Source organism: Excalfactoria chinensis, chromosome 2, assembly GCF_039878825.1.
Source record: "Excalfactoria chinensis isolate bCotChi1 chromosome 2, bCotChi1.hap2, whole genome shotgun sequence".
NCBI lineage: Eukaryota > Metazoa > Chordata > Aves > Galliformes > Phasianidae > Excalfactoria > Excalfactoria chinensis.
The window spans coordinates 18,303,488-18,322,019 of NC_092826.1; the positions used below are offsets into that span (position 1 = coordinate 18,303,488).

The 18,532-nt window shown below is 36.6% G+C and overlaps 1 protein-coding gene across 2 annotated transcripts in view; it reads right to left on the bottom strand.

Moving 5' to 3' along the window:
• The window catches only part of ZFPM2 (zinc finger protein, FOG family member 2), a 305,433-nt gene that overhangs the window by 238,000 nt on the left and 48,901 nt on the right, over window positions 1–18,532 (bottom strand). Inside the window, exon 2 of one of the 2 annotated variants that reach the window (XM_072329719.1) lies at window positions 11,095–11,253. The exons of the other annotated variant lie outside the window; for it this stretch is intronic. Coding sequence (XP_072185820.1) covers window positions 11,095–11,253 — 159 coding nt within the window. The remainder of the gene's footprint in view (window positions 1–11,094; window positions 11,254–18,532) is intronic. 2 annotated transcript variants of the gene reach the window in all.

Consider the following 18,532-nt stretch of genomic DNA (forward strand, 5'->3'; position numbering starts at 1 on the left):
GCAGTATTTTAAAGAATTACATGGGTTAGCATTTATTCTCAATCCTGCTGTTTTAATCCGCATGTTTCACAGAATCACAGAATCACAGAATTGTAGGGGTTGGAAGGGACCTCTAGAGATCATCGAGTCCAACCCCCCTGCCAAAGCAGGCTCCCATTTCCTATCAATATTAGGCTCATACAGAAACTCTTGTATGATATAACTATTGAACTTTCTTGACTAGGAATGTTAACAGCAGCTGTTAGTCACTCCATAATGTATTTTGCAATCAGCTAAATCAACAAAGTATTTTAACAATGAACAGTTCAGAACTGACAGATCTACTTTCTTGTTCACAACTGCTTATCGCAGCACAGATATCATATATGTTTGCCAGGTGCTTCCTATAGTTAGGATACCTTCATAGAAGCCGCTTGGAAAAGATAAGGTCATAAAAGAGATGAAAAATGTGCAAGCTTTATACACTCATGGTTTTATCATCAGACAAAATAGCTTTGAGTGAAGGACCGTACCAGTCACAAACAGCACAATGCAGCTTAGACTGAGACAACATTAAAAACTTTGAAATTCTGTTTGTGCTCATTCTTCCTAGTCACTTAAATGTAAACTTAAATCAGTAGCATCCTAATACAGCTGTTCAGAGTGAAAAATCACTTCTCAAATATAATAAATCAATACAGAAATAGTTTTGAAGGCTGAAGCAATTTGTCTTGCCAAAAGGGAAAACAGGGTTGAATCAAAGACTTGATTCACTCACTGTAGGCTTCATTTCAGCAAGTTATATCACTCTATGTATGTAATTGCAAACGCTTACAAAGATGGAGAGAGGAAGAGAGCCTTTTCTTCTTCCTTCCACAGTCTACAGTGGCAATAATTCCAGATCCTACAGAAAATTTCCAAGACTCCATATGAAGTAGATTGCTGAGCTTCAGAAATTATAAATAAGTATAGCGATTTCATCTTTTCCTATGTGCATTATCACAGTACATGACCAGGAGCAGATTCAGAGGTTATACACTCTGATAATCCTGCTCTTGAATCCCCAGAAACACACTGTAGGCAGAGAATCATGGCCAGGAACATCTCAGAAACAGCACTTACGTAACTTTGAAACAAACCACATACAACTTAAAGTACAAATGCAATGTACTTAGTCCATTTAAAGTAAACTCACTTTTTTTTGGCAGCACACACTATTCTTAAAAACTGCCAATGAAATCTAACAGGACATGGTTGATCTTCTTGTGGGTTAGTTATTTTTAAAGGTTTCTGTGTAAATATTTAACAAGCAGCAGTGCTTAATTTTGATGGCAATGCAGGTTTTCGGCAGAAAAAATCACACTGGGTAACAGGTAAATAACATGAAAAAATCTTCAAGAAAGCTTTTGGTATGGGTATACAGCTCTGACACAAATATATTAAACAAGTTGGGAGGCATTCTTCCCGATTTTGTTGTGCTTGTCATCTGGTGTGAGGACAACATAAACAACTATAGCGGCTGTGGTGTCATGAGAATGGGTGTTATTTCACAGGCCTTGTGGAAAAGACTGAGGGAGGGAGGGTGGGAGGAGAGAAACTGAGAAAAAGTGAGTGAGAGAGAGAGGAAGAAATCTGGTGCTATCAGCATCAGACTTTGTTATCAGTTAGTCTGATGCATATCTGAAATACACACCAAAGTCAACTGAGACTCCGTGCTCTTCAAATACAGTTAAGTTTGATAAAAATCTAGCCCTCAGATGACTGATTTGCTATACTTGAAAAAAATGACACTTGTATATATGTCAATGCACTGATTTTATTTTAGATTATATTAATCATCTCAATAATTTGTTTCTTTGCAAAGAACCATTGTTTTCTGTCATGCTGATGAGCAATCATGATTTCTCCTGGGATAAATTTCATCCGAAGTAACTGTATGTTTTGAGTTGTCCTAAGCACACTTAAAACTATTTTCACAGTAGACATAAGAAACAATGCACAGTATCTTATCCTAAATTTTAGGAAATATTTGTGAACATCCATGTGTCAGCGAATACCTACATGCATGCAAGCTGACAACTATCCAGAAGAATGCTTTGGAAACTATTTTGACTCATATTAAAATTTTCACTTTAACAAAATGACATCTTAACACAGTGACATATTGGCGCTGTGATTATGTTTATAAACAGCATCAGTTATTTCAAACCATTTCAGCTACTTCACTCTCCTCATGGGATAAGACACAGCTGTGCAGTTCAACTAGACTTAGCCTGACCTTCCTAATACTCTAAGTGTTTAGATATGTTCTCATCTTCATATTGTTTGCTTCTAAAGTCCTCTCAAGACAAGTATCACCCATTCAGACGTATTTCTTACAGAAAATTGAAGTGTTCCTGCATATTGTTTTTTAGACTTTCTTCCTACCTAAAAACTTCTTGAGATTTAAAAGGAAAAAAAAACTGTTTTCCATCATCTTGGAATTTCACCACTGAAAACTGAAACCACATGTACACTCTTAAGACAAGTAGAACCCTGTGGCTCAAACTGATATAGCTCTAAACACTAGGTTAGAAAAGCAGCAGAAGCATAATTTTAAAGACATTTAGATGCCCCAAACAAAGACTGTTCCTTAGTATAATATTCAGAAATTATCCAAATAGAAATTGATAATTCATGAACTTCTATAACACCCTGAAACAGAACACAGAAAAGATTTCAGATAGACTCCAGCAAGTTTCAATCTGTAAATTTGAAGACTCTTTGGGAAGTTCATATTTTGACTTAATTGTCAAATCTCCTCCTTCCCTGATAATGAAATATTGTGTCCTACAAGAATTCTTCATCCAACTTCTCATTTTATAAAATGCACTGAAATTTATTATTGCATACACCTCATCTTATCACATGATTTCCACAATCATGGCTCCATAAGCAATGTATGTGTTTCTATAGAGTGAAATTTGCCTGGTTGTAAGCAGTTCAATGCTTACAACATCAGTACTACAGGCGCTTCAAAAACAACCAACCACTGCAGCTGTATTTCCTACATACACACAGCATTACACATGGTTTCAAAAGCAGTCTAGCCTGCCACAAGTCAAACCAAAGAAGAAGCATTTACTAGCAAACATTAAGTCTTCTTTCCTAGAACCTACCAGGAATATTTTCTCCAAGCAATATTGATCCAATTACGTCATTAATGCAGAATTGACTTCATTATTTTTTTGATCCAACAGAAGGTGAATTACTGCTGACATCCCCGCTTCCCATTTACAGCGCATATCCTGTGAGCAGCTCTGCTTTTTAGACCTGGTTATACAGTGATTTTTCAGTGGATGTCTGAGAACATTTGAAAAGTATTCAGAAATACTGCATCAAGAACACCATATTGTAAGAAAAAGGCAAAAAGGATCTTCCTTATAGATGCAATTAGTAACAGATGTATACTACGCATGAACTAAGAACATGTGGTGAAATCTGTCATTTGTTCATTTCATATTTTAAAGAAGATTACCCCTATTAATATGCAATTCATTTTCTGTCAAATTTGAGCTCTAATTTGAATTCAATGGATGTTCAAGTTTTGTGACTTTCCAGAAAGGGGACACTAACTACGTGTTGTAACCAAATAATCCCTCGCCTCACAGCTGTGATAGAATTCACAATTCCATTGTTCTTAAGAAAACCAAAATATGCTGACTGAAAAGGCTGTAGTTGCTTTGATAAACTGCTTAAAGTTGAGTAAGCTGTTTAAGTGTTTCACTTTATAATTCTGTACCGTAAAAATAATGTTTTCTATTGGTCCTATCTATTTACTTTTCGAGATATAGCTTGCTAGTTTCTTTTTCAGATGCAGTTTTCTGCTTGATGACCAATCATTTCTTTCAGTTAAAAGAAGAGTTTTTTTGTCTAACTTGAGCCAAATTTTTATCCTGATAAAGTTGATGTTAATACTTACATGAATTTCAATTGGGTTGAAAAAACAGCCATAGAAATTTATACGTGGGTTAGCAATAAATAGAAAAGAGTATACGATAAGCAATCTCACAGATGTTATTGTGAATGCTTTTCCATGCTTTCAAGTGAATGGTGAAAAAAAATCACACCAAACTTTTGGGATATCTTATTTCTCTTCCAGAAAGAAAGGATGTGGTCCTCTAAGCTCAAGCAACCAGAAAAAAATGAGGGAGTACAAGAAGCAGAGCATGATGTTCAGAAGAGAAAGAGCACCTCAAAGGTTATTATCAGAGCCCCCCATCCCCTTCTTTCACCTTCAGCATTTGCCAAAAAGAACAGAAGACATACAAGAACGAAAATAATAATAATAATAAAAAAAATAAATAAAAATAAAAATTAGTGTGGCATTTCAGTGGAATGAGATATAGATAAACATACAGGAACGCTCACTCTGGAGAACATGAGAATGCAACCACAAGTTCACAAGCACACAGAAGTCAGAGAGAAGTAATGTGTATTTTTGGAAGGAATGAGCACTGTGAGGCATTGCACAGATTCTCATTATCCTAGGAGAAGAAAATACACCATCAGACACACCTGCCCTCTCTTGTCTCTGCTTACCAAAAATAATTAACATCCATTACATTTCCTCAGCAAGTCTACATTAAAAAAAAAAGAAAAATAATGAATTAAAATTAATAAATAAAAATAAACAAATATGAGCTCCAGGAGAAAAGTATAGGAAAAGATAATGTCAGGCATGGGCTGGGGGGGGGAGAGGGTAGAGGCCGTATGTCTGGTGCCAAGCAAAGCCGAGGGCTGTGCAATCACCTGTATCAGTGCTCTATCAGTGTCTACACTCCAGCCAAATCCAGAGAAAACAAGGAGTCAAAGATTCAGGTCAATAAGCTTATAGGCGATTTGCACAAACAGCTCCTCCAGCAAGGTAAAAAACAATGTCATATTGGCTTTTCCTCTCTGTTCCTTCTCTTTGAACTCCCTGGTCCAAACACACCCTGGAAATGTCAGTGTTATATGCAAGAATTTAAAGAGCTGAGCTTCTTAATCCCGTTAAGAAATAAGAACAAAGTTGCCTGTAAAGATCTTATTGAGCTCAAAGTGATTATAGTATAGCTGCCTTATGCTGATCCTACTTCCACTTGCTATAGGAAAAAAGGTAGAAATTCATCATGAAATCCATTACTGAAAAGGAAAGAAGTGTTGATTAAAAAGGCTTCTGGGGAAAAAATAAAAAATAAAATAAATTTTTAAAAAAATAGAAAAAAAGAAAAGAACAAACAACAAACAAACAAAACAAGCAAACAAGCAAACAAACAAACAAAATGGTTATATATCTACTTTCTGATCCAGAAAATAGGAAACTGATGACTGATATGACAAAAAGTTAGGCTGGTATTATAGACACTACCTTGATAGCTTGAGCACACAAAGTATGAACAGAAACATTAATGCACATTTGAATTTAGCTTAGTACGTGCTTTTACTTACGTGGCAATGACACTACAGCTATTTCCCTGAATCTCAAGTCTGACTGCACAATCAGGTCACATGGTTTAACGTAAAAAAATCCAGTCCTAAACTGGTCTGGCAGCCGAGTGACAAAATACTGTGCATGCACAGAAAACTTGTTCCTGAGCTCATACCCTCCATCCCAAACAGAATATGAGATTACAGCAGAAGATCTAAACTCAGTAAACAGAGTCCTACACATTCCCTGAGTTCTCACCAAAATCTGTGATTTTCAGGTAGCACTGGATTCTCCTCACCACCTTCTCTTCTTCCACAAATAAAGACAAGTAATGTATCAGGATACCCAGCCACACATCAACACTCCAATTAGCTATGGGCATAAGCAGCAGTTTGTGCTATAGAACCTTCAAGCTCTGCATCATGAAACAATACATCCTCATCACCTCTGCTGACGCAGATTTTTATGAGCACAGCATGCAGCCTCTTCTTCATTGCTGGAAAAAATGCACAGGTAATGATGGTGACTATGTTGAAAAATACTGTTTTGTAGCTGAGAATTTGCTCTATCTAACAGTATTACTGTGTTCTTTCTGCCCACTGTAGTTTCCATAGAAATAAATAGGAGGCGTTACTTTCAGAGCAAGTATGTTCTTCTGTTTGCTTTTTTCTCTGAAAAGCAGCCTCACATTTTGTCTCTGTTATAGTTCTTCCTCCATCCTCTTCTCTCACCATATTCCTTCTCTGAATGCAGCGACTTAACAGCTGCTTGTGATAACTTTTCCCTTGAAAGTTAATCCCTCTCTGAACTCTTTTGCTAAGGAATTGTAATTTGTCAGAAGGAACTTTTATTTGTTTATCCAGTTCTCACTCTTAAGAAGTGGGCAGGGCTCCTATTGTTTTTGCTGCTTATAAAGAGGAAGAGGTGTCACACCTATTGAGTAATATGAGTATGGCAACAAATGGGAACATTTTTTATTTGACCTGAGGGTACCTAGGTAGGATGATGGTAATCTGGGAGTAAAAAGTCACTGATAAACTACTTTGCAGTCCAAAGGAACTCCATTTACTACTACGCTTTTTGTCTCACAAACTATAACTTCCTGCCTTTTGTATTGCTCTACTGTCTGCACCCCCTTCTCGTATCTCCCCTCTTGTTTTCATTATATCATGACTCTAGTTCACTTCTCTTTGTTGGTATCACCTTATTCTCCTATTCCTAGCTATAAGAGCCTATCTCATCTATCTCTTCTGCACAGGGGACAGGCTGCTCTCTCCTTATCTAGAGTATCTTTGCCTAAGTCTAGTACACGTCCTGAGTCTAAGTTAATGCATCTTCTAGATCTGATTTTAATCTGAATTGATCTCAATCTGATACAGAATCTGACTCCAGATACTGACTATTGGGCACTGCAGAGAAAGAAATCTTTAGGAACAGAGATTCCAAGATGATACAAGCTTTGTGTAGGTAGAATCATCAGATATCCTCCTTATCTGCAGTGTAGACATTGCATAAACAGCAATTTTCAAAGATCCCACACAGACAAAACACAATTCATCTTCACCAGTGTTACCTCCCGCTAAATTTTTAGTTTCTACTCCAAAGAGAACACTTGAGCTTTCTTTTCTAAGCTCACTACAACTACTCATGACTACTTTATCATGTTTTTCAAAAATATTCCCTTACTCCTAGTCTATCAAAATTGCAAACAAGTCAAATTCTAAATCCTATTTTAAACAATGAGGTGTTCTAAAATATTCATTCTTGGATGTGAAACTTCATCCAAAAGGATGAAAATTCACTGCCTCAAGCTTAAAGTTATACCTGATAAACAGTAGATTACTAGTGTTCATTTTTGCTTTTAGTACTTATATACTTAAATGCATCACATTTTATTGTATTTGTAGAAATACAGGAACAGCTATTGACACATAGCAAATTAAACTGTGTTTTTGTGGGGTTGCCAAAATGGTGATAGCAGTGTGATATTCCAGATTCCTTACTGTAGAAGCCAGTAATGAACAAAAGGAAAAGAGAAAAATAATAGTCAGAAGTCCTAATTTTGAAAACAGAGAAGTTGTAAAATGGCATGTAGCTCAATCAATGTGATTAATTTGCTCCACACTTTGCAGAGGCTTTTGCCTTTGCTTTCTAATTCTGGCAACTATTCTGCTGAATCAATCTCACAAACCCAAATTAATAAGGTGGGAATGACGAGTATGGCTTTGTAAAGGTTAGTTGTTTGCAATTTAGACAACGATAGACTGTTCTCTGCTTATAATACAATCTGGCAAGGTTTAACTGGAAAATCTCTTCAGTCAAAAAGCCAAAGATATGATGTTGCGAACCTGTACATCCTTCAGTTTCATTCATCTGAATGGTTAGTTTGGTAAATTTTACTTCCAGTACCTAGTTTTTCTAGTTAAAAGCCTTTGTTCTCAGATGATGCTTGCATTTAGACAGTTGGGGAAGAGTTAAGAACATCCTGAAGCATCTCCCCTATGAAGAAAGGCTAAGTGAACTGAGCCTTGAGAAAAGCAGACTGAGAGGGAACCTGATGCAGGTCTATAAATATCTGAGGTCTGGGGGGCAATGTGATGAGGTCAGACTCTTTTAAGCAGTGTGTGGAGACAGGATAAGGGGAAACGACCAGAAACTGGAGCATAGGAAGTTCTGCACAAATGTGCACAAGAACTTCTTTACAGTGAGGTGACGGAGCACTGGAACAGGCTGCCCAGGGGGGTTGTGGAGTCTCCTTCTCTGGAGATATTCAAGATCCGCCTGGATGCCTACCTGTGCAACCTGGAGTAGGGAACCTGCTTTGGCAGGGGGGTTGGACTCAATGATCTCTGGAGGTCCCTTCCAACCCCTACAATTCTGTGATTCTGTGATCCCATGGATGAGCCTTGCAGGAACCTCCTCCCCAGCAGTGGTGCCATTTGTTGCCCACATCTCCAGATTTCTGCACAAATTCCCCTCTATTCATCCGCCCTCTATGAAGAAACCACAGAGAATGGAAGCAGGAAGCTGGGACTGATGAACACTGAACAAACTCTTACTTTCTAGGATCTTTAATGGCCCACACTAGCAAGAGGAAAAAGCAGAGACAGCACAAAGGATTCCCAAGCACATCCCATTATTTTCTGTGGGGGAAGAATGAGGAGACACAGACCCACATTTATTTTCCCTCCTTTGAAGATATCTGTTTTACAGGCTGCTGATACCATCAAAGAGCAAAATGCACATTAGAAAGTCAGCCCTCAAAACAGAAATTAAAATACATTTGTTTGCTTTCCACTCTCTAACCTATTTGATACATACTATCATTTTCAAGTTGCTACTCATAATTTTAAAGAAAAAAATGTTTTTAGAAAGAAGAAACTACTGATGAAGCTAAAGAAAAATTAATTTTTAGGACAAGTAAGTTGATTTCTTATTTCACCTTTTAATTTCAAAACTGAAGCATTAAAAGAAAGCTTATAAATGATTCCCAAATCATGACAAGAATAATGAGAATTAGTCTCATGTTTAATATTTATTAATACAGCCACAAAAGAACCGAAGAAAGGACACAACATAAATTTATTTTCTTTCCAGATCAGTTTTGTCAACTTGCATTTTGTTCTCAGAAAAATGTACGTGGCCACATAATAACAGTAATTCAGATGGGACATGGCAGAAGCAGGGCATTCACCCGAAGCCGACATATTATTAAAAACAATACATTTCTCATCTCTCATTCCATCCTTTTCCAGGGATATTTTCAACTTACTTCAAAGTAGGAATTTCTGTCACACTGCCTCAGCTGGAAGTAGATTAGGGGTTTTATGTGCCCCTTCATCCTCAGAAATTTCCTTTTCAACTTTTCTTCCGCAGCAGTTGCATTGGATAGGTTTAAGATTCTTTTATAACTACAACACACTTGAAAAAAGAACTGCTGGGCAATCAAAAGGTATTCAGCCTGAAGAATCAACAGATGTCCTTAATAAAATATATGATAATTAAGATTCAGGTTTAAATGTATTCCCACTCAGTTCCTGAGCTTGTTGAATACAATGCCATGGATTCAGTGTTTTCCTTGAAAGATTCATTAAAGGAAAGAACATTTGAAAAATACTTGCAAAGACTACTTAAAATTCAACACAAATTTGCAATAATGATTGCTATGAAGAAAGAAATAAATCATGCACTTTTCTGAATTTCACCTCAAAATAATAGTAATTCCATTAGTAGTCTTTGGAGATAGAACGAGCAGTACAGAGAAATAACTGAATCAAACTGGTATTAACTGAGAGTAGCGCCCAGTCTTCCACTACTAATATAAGCAATCCAAGAGATGCTGGTATAATGATTATGCAAATAGTTATTTAAACTATTTAGTAATGCCAGTAACAGGAACAGTTCTCTTATTCAGCTAAGCAAAATGGTATCTGTTATTACACCATTTAAGTTCCTCTGTTTGTAAACCATAAACATTCTATTTATAAATTCTCTTTATATTCTGGTCTCTCATACTTTACAGCAAGCTCTGTAGCAGCAACAGTCAACTATGGACTCGACCCACTTAATTCTTAGGATCTCTTCTTACTGAGTATCAAGAACCACTATTGTGAAAAGTACAAGATCTTTTCAGAAGTTTGTAAGCTACATTAGAGGACATGCAGAAGATAATGTAATGACATCTTCCCTGCAGATGAATGAAGACTGTAAAGACTGTAGGAAGGACTAACATTTAGCAGTCAAATATGACTCTTCAAATAGATTAATTTTACTCTGTGTGCAGCAACAGCCAAAAATAATAATAATTATTTAAAAACAAAAACAAAAACAAAAAAACATCAAACAAAAACAAAAACAGGAGCATATTGAGCTGTCATGACAAAATGTATGCCAATATCTGGAAAAGAATGTAAATACAGATAAACCACTGATAACCGACTGCCTGAGGGGGCTGTGAACTAAGAAGAACATCACCACAACAATTTCAGCTATTTGATAGGCATCCTTACCTGCAGAATCCAAACAACAAAGCAATCAAGTGGAAATCTGTCAGGAAGAAGTTTGAATCAATGTTCTCTGCATATGGCAGTGTGCTTTTCCTGTCAGATGAGTTGGAAACAGCACAGCTTTGCAAACTGAACATTGGGTAGGAATTAGCTGGTGTTGCTTATGCTAAAAGACATGTATCTTCAATAATTTGCAGATAACTAATGCATCAAAAAGGCATCTGCAACTTTAAAAGTTATCCTTTCACAAATCACTACCTTTCTACCATGCATAATAAGTTCTATAATAAGCTCTATTTTAATCCTAGAATCTACAGGCACAATCTGTTTTTCTAGCAATGTTTCCTAGGCAAAGGAGCAGTGAACAGACATGCTGCATTGCTAGCTTCCTATCTGATAATAAGTGACTTCTGAGGCCTGTTCTCTACAGTTAAATACATAGAAAATAACATTCTTGGAGGAAAACATTAAAAGCAAGACGATTCACCTCCCTGCAAAATGAATCTTCCATCACATTTAAATATTTACCCCTTAGCAGGCTAAACTCCACAAGTCACTATTTTCCTGTCTTTTCATACATTTTAAACCAAAAAAAATCTTTTTGACCAATTGGACACAGTTCTGCCAGAATTCCCTCAAGAGGTGGGCTACAATGATTACCTTTATTACAAAAGTATTCCACTTCTTCACAGCTCAGATTTTCAGGCTCAAACTCTGCAGAAAAGCTTTCCTCCAATGGAAAGTCTTCTTTTGAGACAGTATCATTTTCCTCAGACAGGCACTCTTCTTCTTCATCCTCAATGGCATCCTCGAGGGGCCCTTTAAAAAGAATCAGGAACACTGTGGCAAAACCATCTAAAAGGACAACGTGAAATAAAACCTTAGCGAACTTATGACTGGTGGTCTTTATCTACTTCTTCCTTCCACAGCTGTGTACAGCATTTACGAGAATTGACCAAATAACAGTTAATGGGAATTGAAATTAGAAGTGACTGTTTTCCTAAGTGAGGACTTCAAATCAGAATATGCAAAGTGTTATTAACAGTATGTATTAATAATGCTCGCACATGTCTTTTTTCATAATTCATCAGGCTGCAGTATTAACAGCAGACAGTTTTAACAATGGAAATCAAAGCTGCATTTGTAAAACCATGTAAGCAGTGAAGAGCCTTCCCTTGTTGTTTGTAAGTCATTGTTTTTTGATGCTGAATTACAGTACTTAATAGGCTCCCTTCACAAGCTTCACTTCCAGAGTTAGCAGAACTGAGGGTAGCAAATTAATATAAAGGTATTGATAGTATCAACTTCAGCTTCAGCTGTTTTCCTTCAACAAGCACCTGACAGAGTTTATAGAGTTTCATGTTCCCTGTGTACATTCATTTGCAGCAATCTGTAACAGACTACCAGTCACTGGGAAGGACTTGGACAAAGACTACTTTTCACTTTATAGAAACACCCGGTGTGCTGCGCTACACACCAAGGGCAACAGTGGCACATAGCAGTTCCAGGAGCAGAGTGTGAGCCTGAATGTGACAGCAGCACAAGGTCTCAAACTCTGCTAGTTGCCGAGACATCCCATTCCTACAGAGCCTCCTGAAGAGCCATGTCTGACAGGTCTGTAACGCATAAAGCCCTGGTTGCCAGCCAGAACATATTCGAAAATTAAAATTTCTTCCTTCTTAGATGCAGTTAACTGTCATTGGTTAATAGCAACTGTTTCCTAAAGACATCTCATGTGCAGGTGTAAAATTTACCCAAAGATTTAAGTAGAGATTTGAAATAATTGAACATATTTTAATTTAAGTAAGATTTTATTAAATGTCAGTATATTTCAAAATCCATCTTAAGGCTGGATTTCAAAAGAGGGATTTCATTATACATGGTTGAGGCTTGAAAAAAAAAATTACTTATTTCCCTCTCCAATGAAAGCACAGCCTCATTTATAATTGACTGTGTATTTCTTCCTTGAAATGAAAGCTAGCTGGCTAATGAAAAAAAATGTAATTTGTATTTATATGATCGTTTTCCTGTATTAAATACACTATTCCTATATAATCTATCATGCTGAGATACAATACATGAATGATTCTGTTGCACTCGATGAAAAAGGAGGGATAAATTTTTCAAAGAAATCAAACATTGACTACACTCTAATTTTATGTAATTTATTAGTAACCAGGGACTACCTAGATTTATTAAAACAGCAAAATTCACTTTAGACTATGTTGTGCAGTTCTTGCTTCAGAGGAATATGATAGTTACCTCTTATTGAAATTGATTGAGATTCCCAGCTGGGATTCCATAAATTAATATAGCCTAGTACCTTCCATGGAAATATGACTATTTATGCCAGCTGAGAATCTGACCAAATGAACCCACTTATGTGGACTCATACTCACCAATGCAAGCCATCATTCAACAATATATCTCCTAGAATAAGGGGCTATTATTATGGCTGAAGAAATAAAGATTTTCACCATCAAAGTATCCATTACTGTTAATTGCACTTTCTAACCATGTTGGGAAAAAGTCTGGCACTTGAATATGCACACAGAATGAAGAGTGGCTATCACAGTGTACAGAACTGAGAACAGGAGCATGTGCTGGGAAAGCCATGAGCAGTGCAACGCATCTAAATATGGGCAGTTTGGTCACCTCACATGTGTCCAGTTCCATTTCAGAAATGGAAGAATAAGGGTTTCTGAAATAGCTATCAAAAATAACTCCCAGATCTCACAATTTTATTAATATGTGACAATGTTGAGCCCCTTATTGGCGTGTACTCCTGGCAGCATCTGTATAAGTAAACTAGAAATGAGAAACACAATGAAACAAACAAACAAATCCTTTTAGGGAAATGGTAATTTCTGCCAGGTATAAAAATGGATAAATGTCATGTTCTGCATCATCTCAGAAGCAGCCATATGCCTTCAAAAATTGTTCACATATTTTTAATCTGGGGAAAAGATACAAGCTTCATTTTCAGATTTATGAAGCATAATCTTCACATTTCAGTTAAAGTTGACCTCCCCCTGAAAGACTGGCTGTCATCTGACTTTTTCCAATTAGTGTCTTGTAAAAGTCAGAATAAGGATGTGAAAGCAATCCAGCTGGCACACGTGTAAGGCATTCCAGTGCGTTCACAGATGTTAAACTAGTTTTTTTGTTCAGGTCACTGAAACACAGTCAGCAAACTAACAATCGAGAATCACACACTGATCAAGAGCATGACAGAAGTCCAGTAGGTATGCTTTCATTTGCATCAGCCATGGAAACACACATCTTAGAATTTTCACTGACTGTTTCTAAGAAAGCAGAAGGGGAACAAAGTACAAACCCACTCAAAGCTTCAAAAACTTGCCTGGTTTGGTTTTTTAAACCAACCTCAGACTAAAGAAATTATTGACAAATCATAAACAAATCCTAGGTTTGAATAGGTATTTAACACTTCCTAATGTAAAATCTTTTAGCATTTGCGAGCACAAATGTAAATTTTGTCACATCTCAATGAGATCAGATGAAAGCATCCACTTAAACAAGGTTTTACTCTGCATATGGCAGTCTCTATGCACAAACACTGATGTCTACCCAGTCATATATGAGCAGCAATCAGACTGAGCTTTCTGTAACAGAAGCTCAGCAGCTGACATCAGATGCTGCATTATGAAAAGCAGCAATACTTGCTGCAATCAAGTGCAGAAATATTTTTGTAGGTTTCATGTTGCTACTGCCTTGTCTAACTCACACACCCTGTCTTATTCCTGTCGAGCTGCCTCCTATCTTGTAAGCATCCAAATTCACGCAGCTCATGCTCAGAACTGATGACTTCTATAAAACTATATAATAATTATATATAACTATATATGAAGGAAAAGCCATTATTCTACATGAGTAAGATTAGACCACATGGATAATAGCAAAATTAAGTACTTTTTGGTTGTTAGTTTCACATAAACTGAAATATTTATGCCTGATTTCTGCGGCTATCATTATCACTCAAACAAAAAAGTGGGTTAAAAAAACAGCAAAATCAAAAGCCACCTATTAGTCAATATAACGAGATTAAACTTTCCATTCTTGACTACTCCAACTAATTATTTGCTCATAAGCAGACATGAAATTTGAATAAAAATTAATAGTTGGAATCTCACAGAAAAAATGTACTGGAACTACATATTTCTGACTAACGCAAGCACCAATTTTGCATGCTTATGTCTACTTAATTTGGCCGTGTTTTTCAATCAGGATCTGCTTGTTATCAGTACATCAAATCAGCCAAAGCATCAACTTCTTCTCTGGTTCAAAAACGTGAAAGTGAGTTTTCAGAGTTATTCACCCTTTTGTCTAGAGGACAACCTATGCAGTGCCTGCTCAACTTCTTCACTGATGTAAACTATTTAAAAATGCAGAGTTATATAGGAAAATAAAAAATAAATTTGAAAATTTGAAAATACTGGCTTCTTTTTCAGCTGTTTCCTCTGATACTGTTGATTTCTGTCCAATTGTTATTGTGTTGGTCTACCACGTCCCAAATACAGATCAGTTACTTCAGTGCAGTACTTTACCTTCTGTATTTCCTTAAACTGTTCATTTCATTTAATACTTTTATATCCATTACTTATACTGACCGCATTATTAAGCACGTATGGTACACTTGTACTTTATCTGCTTTAATTTAAACTAGAACATGTTAAAGGTATGACCCCTGTTCTGCTGAAAAATGCTGATTAAGTGTGACACTACAACAAAACACTGCCATGATGACAGAGAAATGCAAATCCAAATAATTCCTGTCACTGAAATGCATCTGAGTGTCACAATGATCTGACAATCAGCAGCTCTAAGATAAAACAGTACAGTTTCAAACTGGGGTGGTGTGAGAGTTTAGGGCAGTTAATTGCAGAGAGATCATTAAAATGCTTTTATTTGATTCTCATTTTGATTATTCTTTTCCTGCTAGCAGTTAGGGAAAGAATTTCATAATATGTAAGGGGAGATGGATCCGAAATGCTTCAGATTAGCTACGTATATGATAAACAGTTAAGAATTTCCGAAGGCACTACATAAAAAGCTTAATTTCTAATCCTGGTTAGTACTTGTGAAGGCAAATGAAGTTTCCTCTACTTCATTCTGGATGTCATATCAAATCCTGAGATAACTATTCCTTTACGAAACAAGCAACCACATGTATTGCACACAACAATGGAGTTATGGAGGGATTCAGTACTTCACTTCCTCCCTTGGTATTTATACTGTTTTATTAGGATTTATTTCTGTGACAGTATTTTCTTTTTCTTTTTTTTCCCCCCCCAAATAAAACAGATGAACAAGAGACAGCAGAAAACTGTACGATTAGAGGCAGCAGTGTAGGAATGAATGTGGTAGAAATATGTATGGCTTAGTGGGCACAGTAGTCTGCTTGAAGAAATCATCACATATAATTTGATACAAATAACAATATCTACTGCAGAGAGGCTGACGAGTGAACTGCATGTGCCTTCATGGAGAAAATTACTTCTGATTGAGGCCACTTGGCAGCGCAGTGTGGGGAAATCTGAACGGCAGCTCCGTAATTTGTAGCAGATTTGCCGACACTCAAGCACGTATTTTTTTTAGGACTATTAATGTATTAAACACCTACAAAAATCTTTCTGAAATAATCACACAGATGTAAACATATATTTATGAATGCAGTAAGATAGCTAGCTGTGTGGCAATCTTTACACAACAGAAAACAGATGCTACCTCAACACTTAGAAAGATAAGCCACATTTAGTAACAAAAAAAAACCAACAAAATAAAACAATAAAATAACAACAACAACAACGCTGTAAGATTTTAATAACAGGGGAAAATGTGAGAACAGAGCACCAAAAAAGAGTTTACATTCACCTAACAATAGACCAATTTGCTACAATAATTCCTCCAAAGACAAATTTGAGCCTCTGACCGTCTAAGATTGTTAGTCCTCACACAGCAGTGCAGAACTTCAGTTTTATGGCACTCTAACCCTAACAAAATAATTGAAATTCAATAGCACTAAACAAGGGAAGTTCTGTAATCATTTCTCCTAGTTGAATTCATCAAAATTCTCTGTAAATGAAACCACTTAAACTCATGCTCAAATTAAGCACATGCTTTCCTATTCAGTGCTTTGTGCTTAAAATGCTTGTACCCTACTGTGGGAAAATTTCATTGGAATAATTATCTCATGAAAATGTTAAGTGGTTAGCTTCCTTCCCACCTACTAGAATTCTCCTGTGTTCCCAGAGCAGCAACACAAATCAGTGCTCTTAACAAATTAAGAATGCTTCAGAAAGCCTACAATACTTGACAGTGAGTGGCTGGGGAGAGGTTAATGAGGGTAATTAGTAGTAGTAGCATTAAATAATAACAACTCTGATAAATCAGAGAGGCTTCAAATTCACTGGATCGACATCATGCATTTTACATGTTCTCTGCAATCCACCCAGTATTTCCATGGAAAACATGCTGCCACACGCAGATTATTCTCAGCTTACTGTAACACCCAGGTATGCAGTGCTCTATGACTACAGAGGGCAAAGCTGCAGAAAAATCAACACAATTGTTTCCTCTTTCTCCAAGAACATTTTCTTCCAAATACAAACAGTGACATAAGAAAATGATAAGGCAAACACTTCATATTGATTCATATGCTGAAGACAAGTAAGGATGATTAAAGAAAATAAATAAATCAGTCTGGAACACTGAGAATAAATAAGGAGGGTTCCATTTATTCCATTACAAATACGGCAGCAAGACTGAAATTCCACAAAGTTCAGATTTCCATACAGGGCTTCTTAGCTTCATCTGCAGGCTTTAGTTAAAATAGAGTTTCTACCACTGTACTTTCAGAACATCCTAGAGACCAGTTTAACAGCAACCCGAACAACCCCAACAGCAACAGAAACAATCTAACAGCTTCTTCAGAGGAATAAAGTTTTACAAGCCACAACCCAAAATGTCCTCCCAAGCTCCACACTGGGATGCTGCCTTTCTCTTGCATTCGACAGAATTCTTTTAGTACAGGTTCAAGTATTTCAGGCCCACAGTGAAGACATCAGCCAGTAGAATAAGGGAGAGGAATATGTAGTGATGTAATCATAACACACTTTCAGTAGGACTGCCAGATACATTCAGTCACTGAGATTTTCAGAAGGAGAAACTCCGGTGGGAGGTACAGAGATGAATTGTAGAAATGAATGCACACAACAATTCTCCAGATAATGTGATAAAAGAGAATAAAATGATAATAAACGTTTTCCCGCTCAACTAGTTGCCCCCTCCCTGCCCCAGGTACATGACTCTATGTCTGTCCACTTGTGGCTTTCAGTTGACAGCATTCCCTGTTTTCATTGTAAAGATTACTGCCACTCCCTTCTTCCCTATGAGAACTGAAAATATTTTCCTTATGTAATTTCAGGAAAATTGAGAAAAAGAGCCAAGAGAGGTGTCTAAACACACTTCTGTTCAATGTTACATGGCAGTACCTCAACTTGACAAACTGACTGCTGCAGGAATAGTTTAAAATACAAGCATGCTGTTGGCAGTAGGTGACTGAAGAACAAACTGGCAAATCAGTTTAGAAAAAAAATGTAAATATACTTTTTAAGAAAGCAAAAACTTGTCAAACCACTCTCACCTTCACATAAGTGCTTCTCCCTTTACTGAGTTTTCTGTTTAACTTAACTAAGTTATGCTGGTAATTCATGTCACATTTTTTCAGCCATCCTCAAGAGAGGCACCACTACCTGTGCACGATGAACCTCTCCAGTCTGTTATGTAAATTGGCTGAACTTCAAAAGATTTTTCCAGATTGGAAGATTGCACCAATTTGTGAGCTGTTCATTACATTTTAATTGTGGCATCCCAGCAGAATGAACCATTTCTCACCTTCAGACAGGCAGAAACTTTATGAGCATGATTTAACGACGAATTTAATAGAAAAAGGAATGGAAAAGAGCTGCTCTTTGGACAGTATAAATCCACATCGACCTGATGTAATTGAGCTTAACAGCAAGAATAAAGTATATTTCTTTGGTTAAAAAAAAAAAAAAAAGAAAGAGTTTCTTTTAAA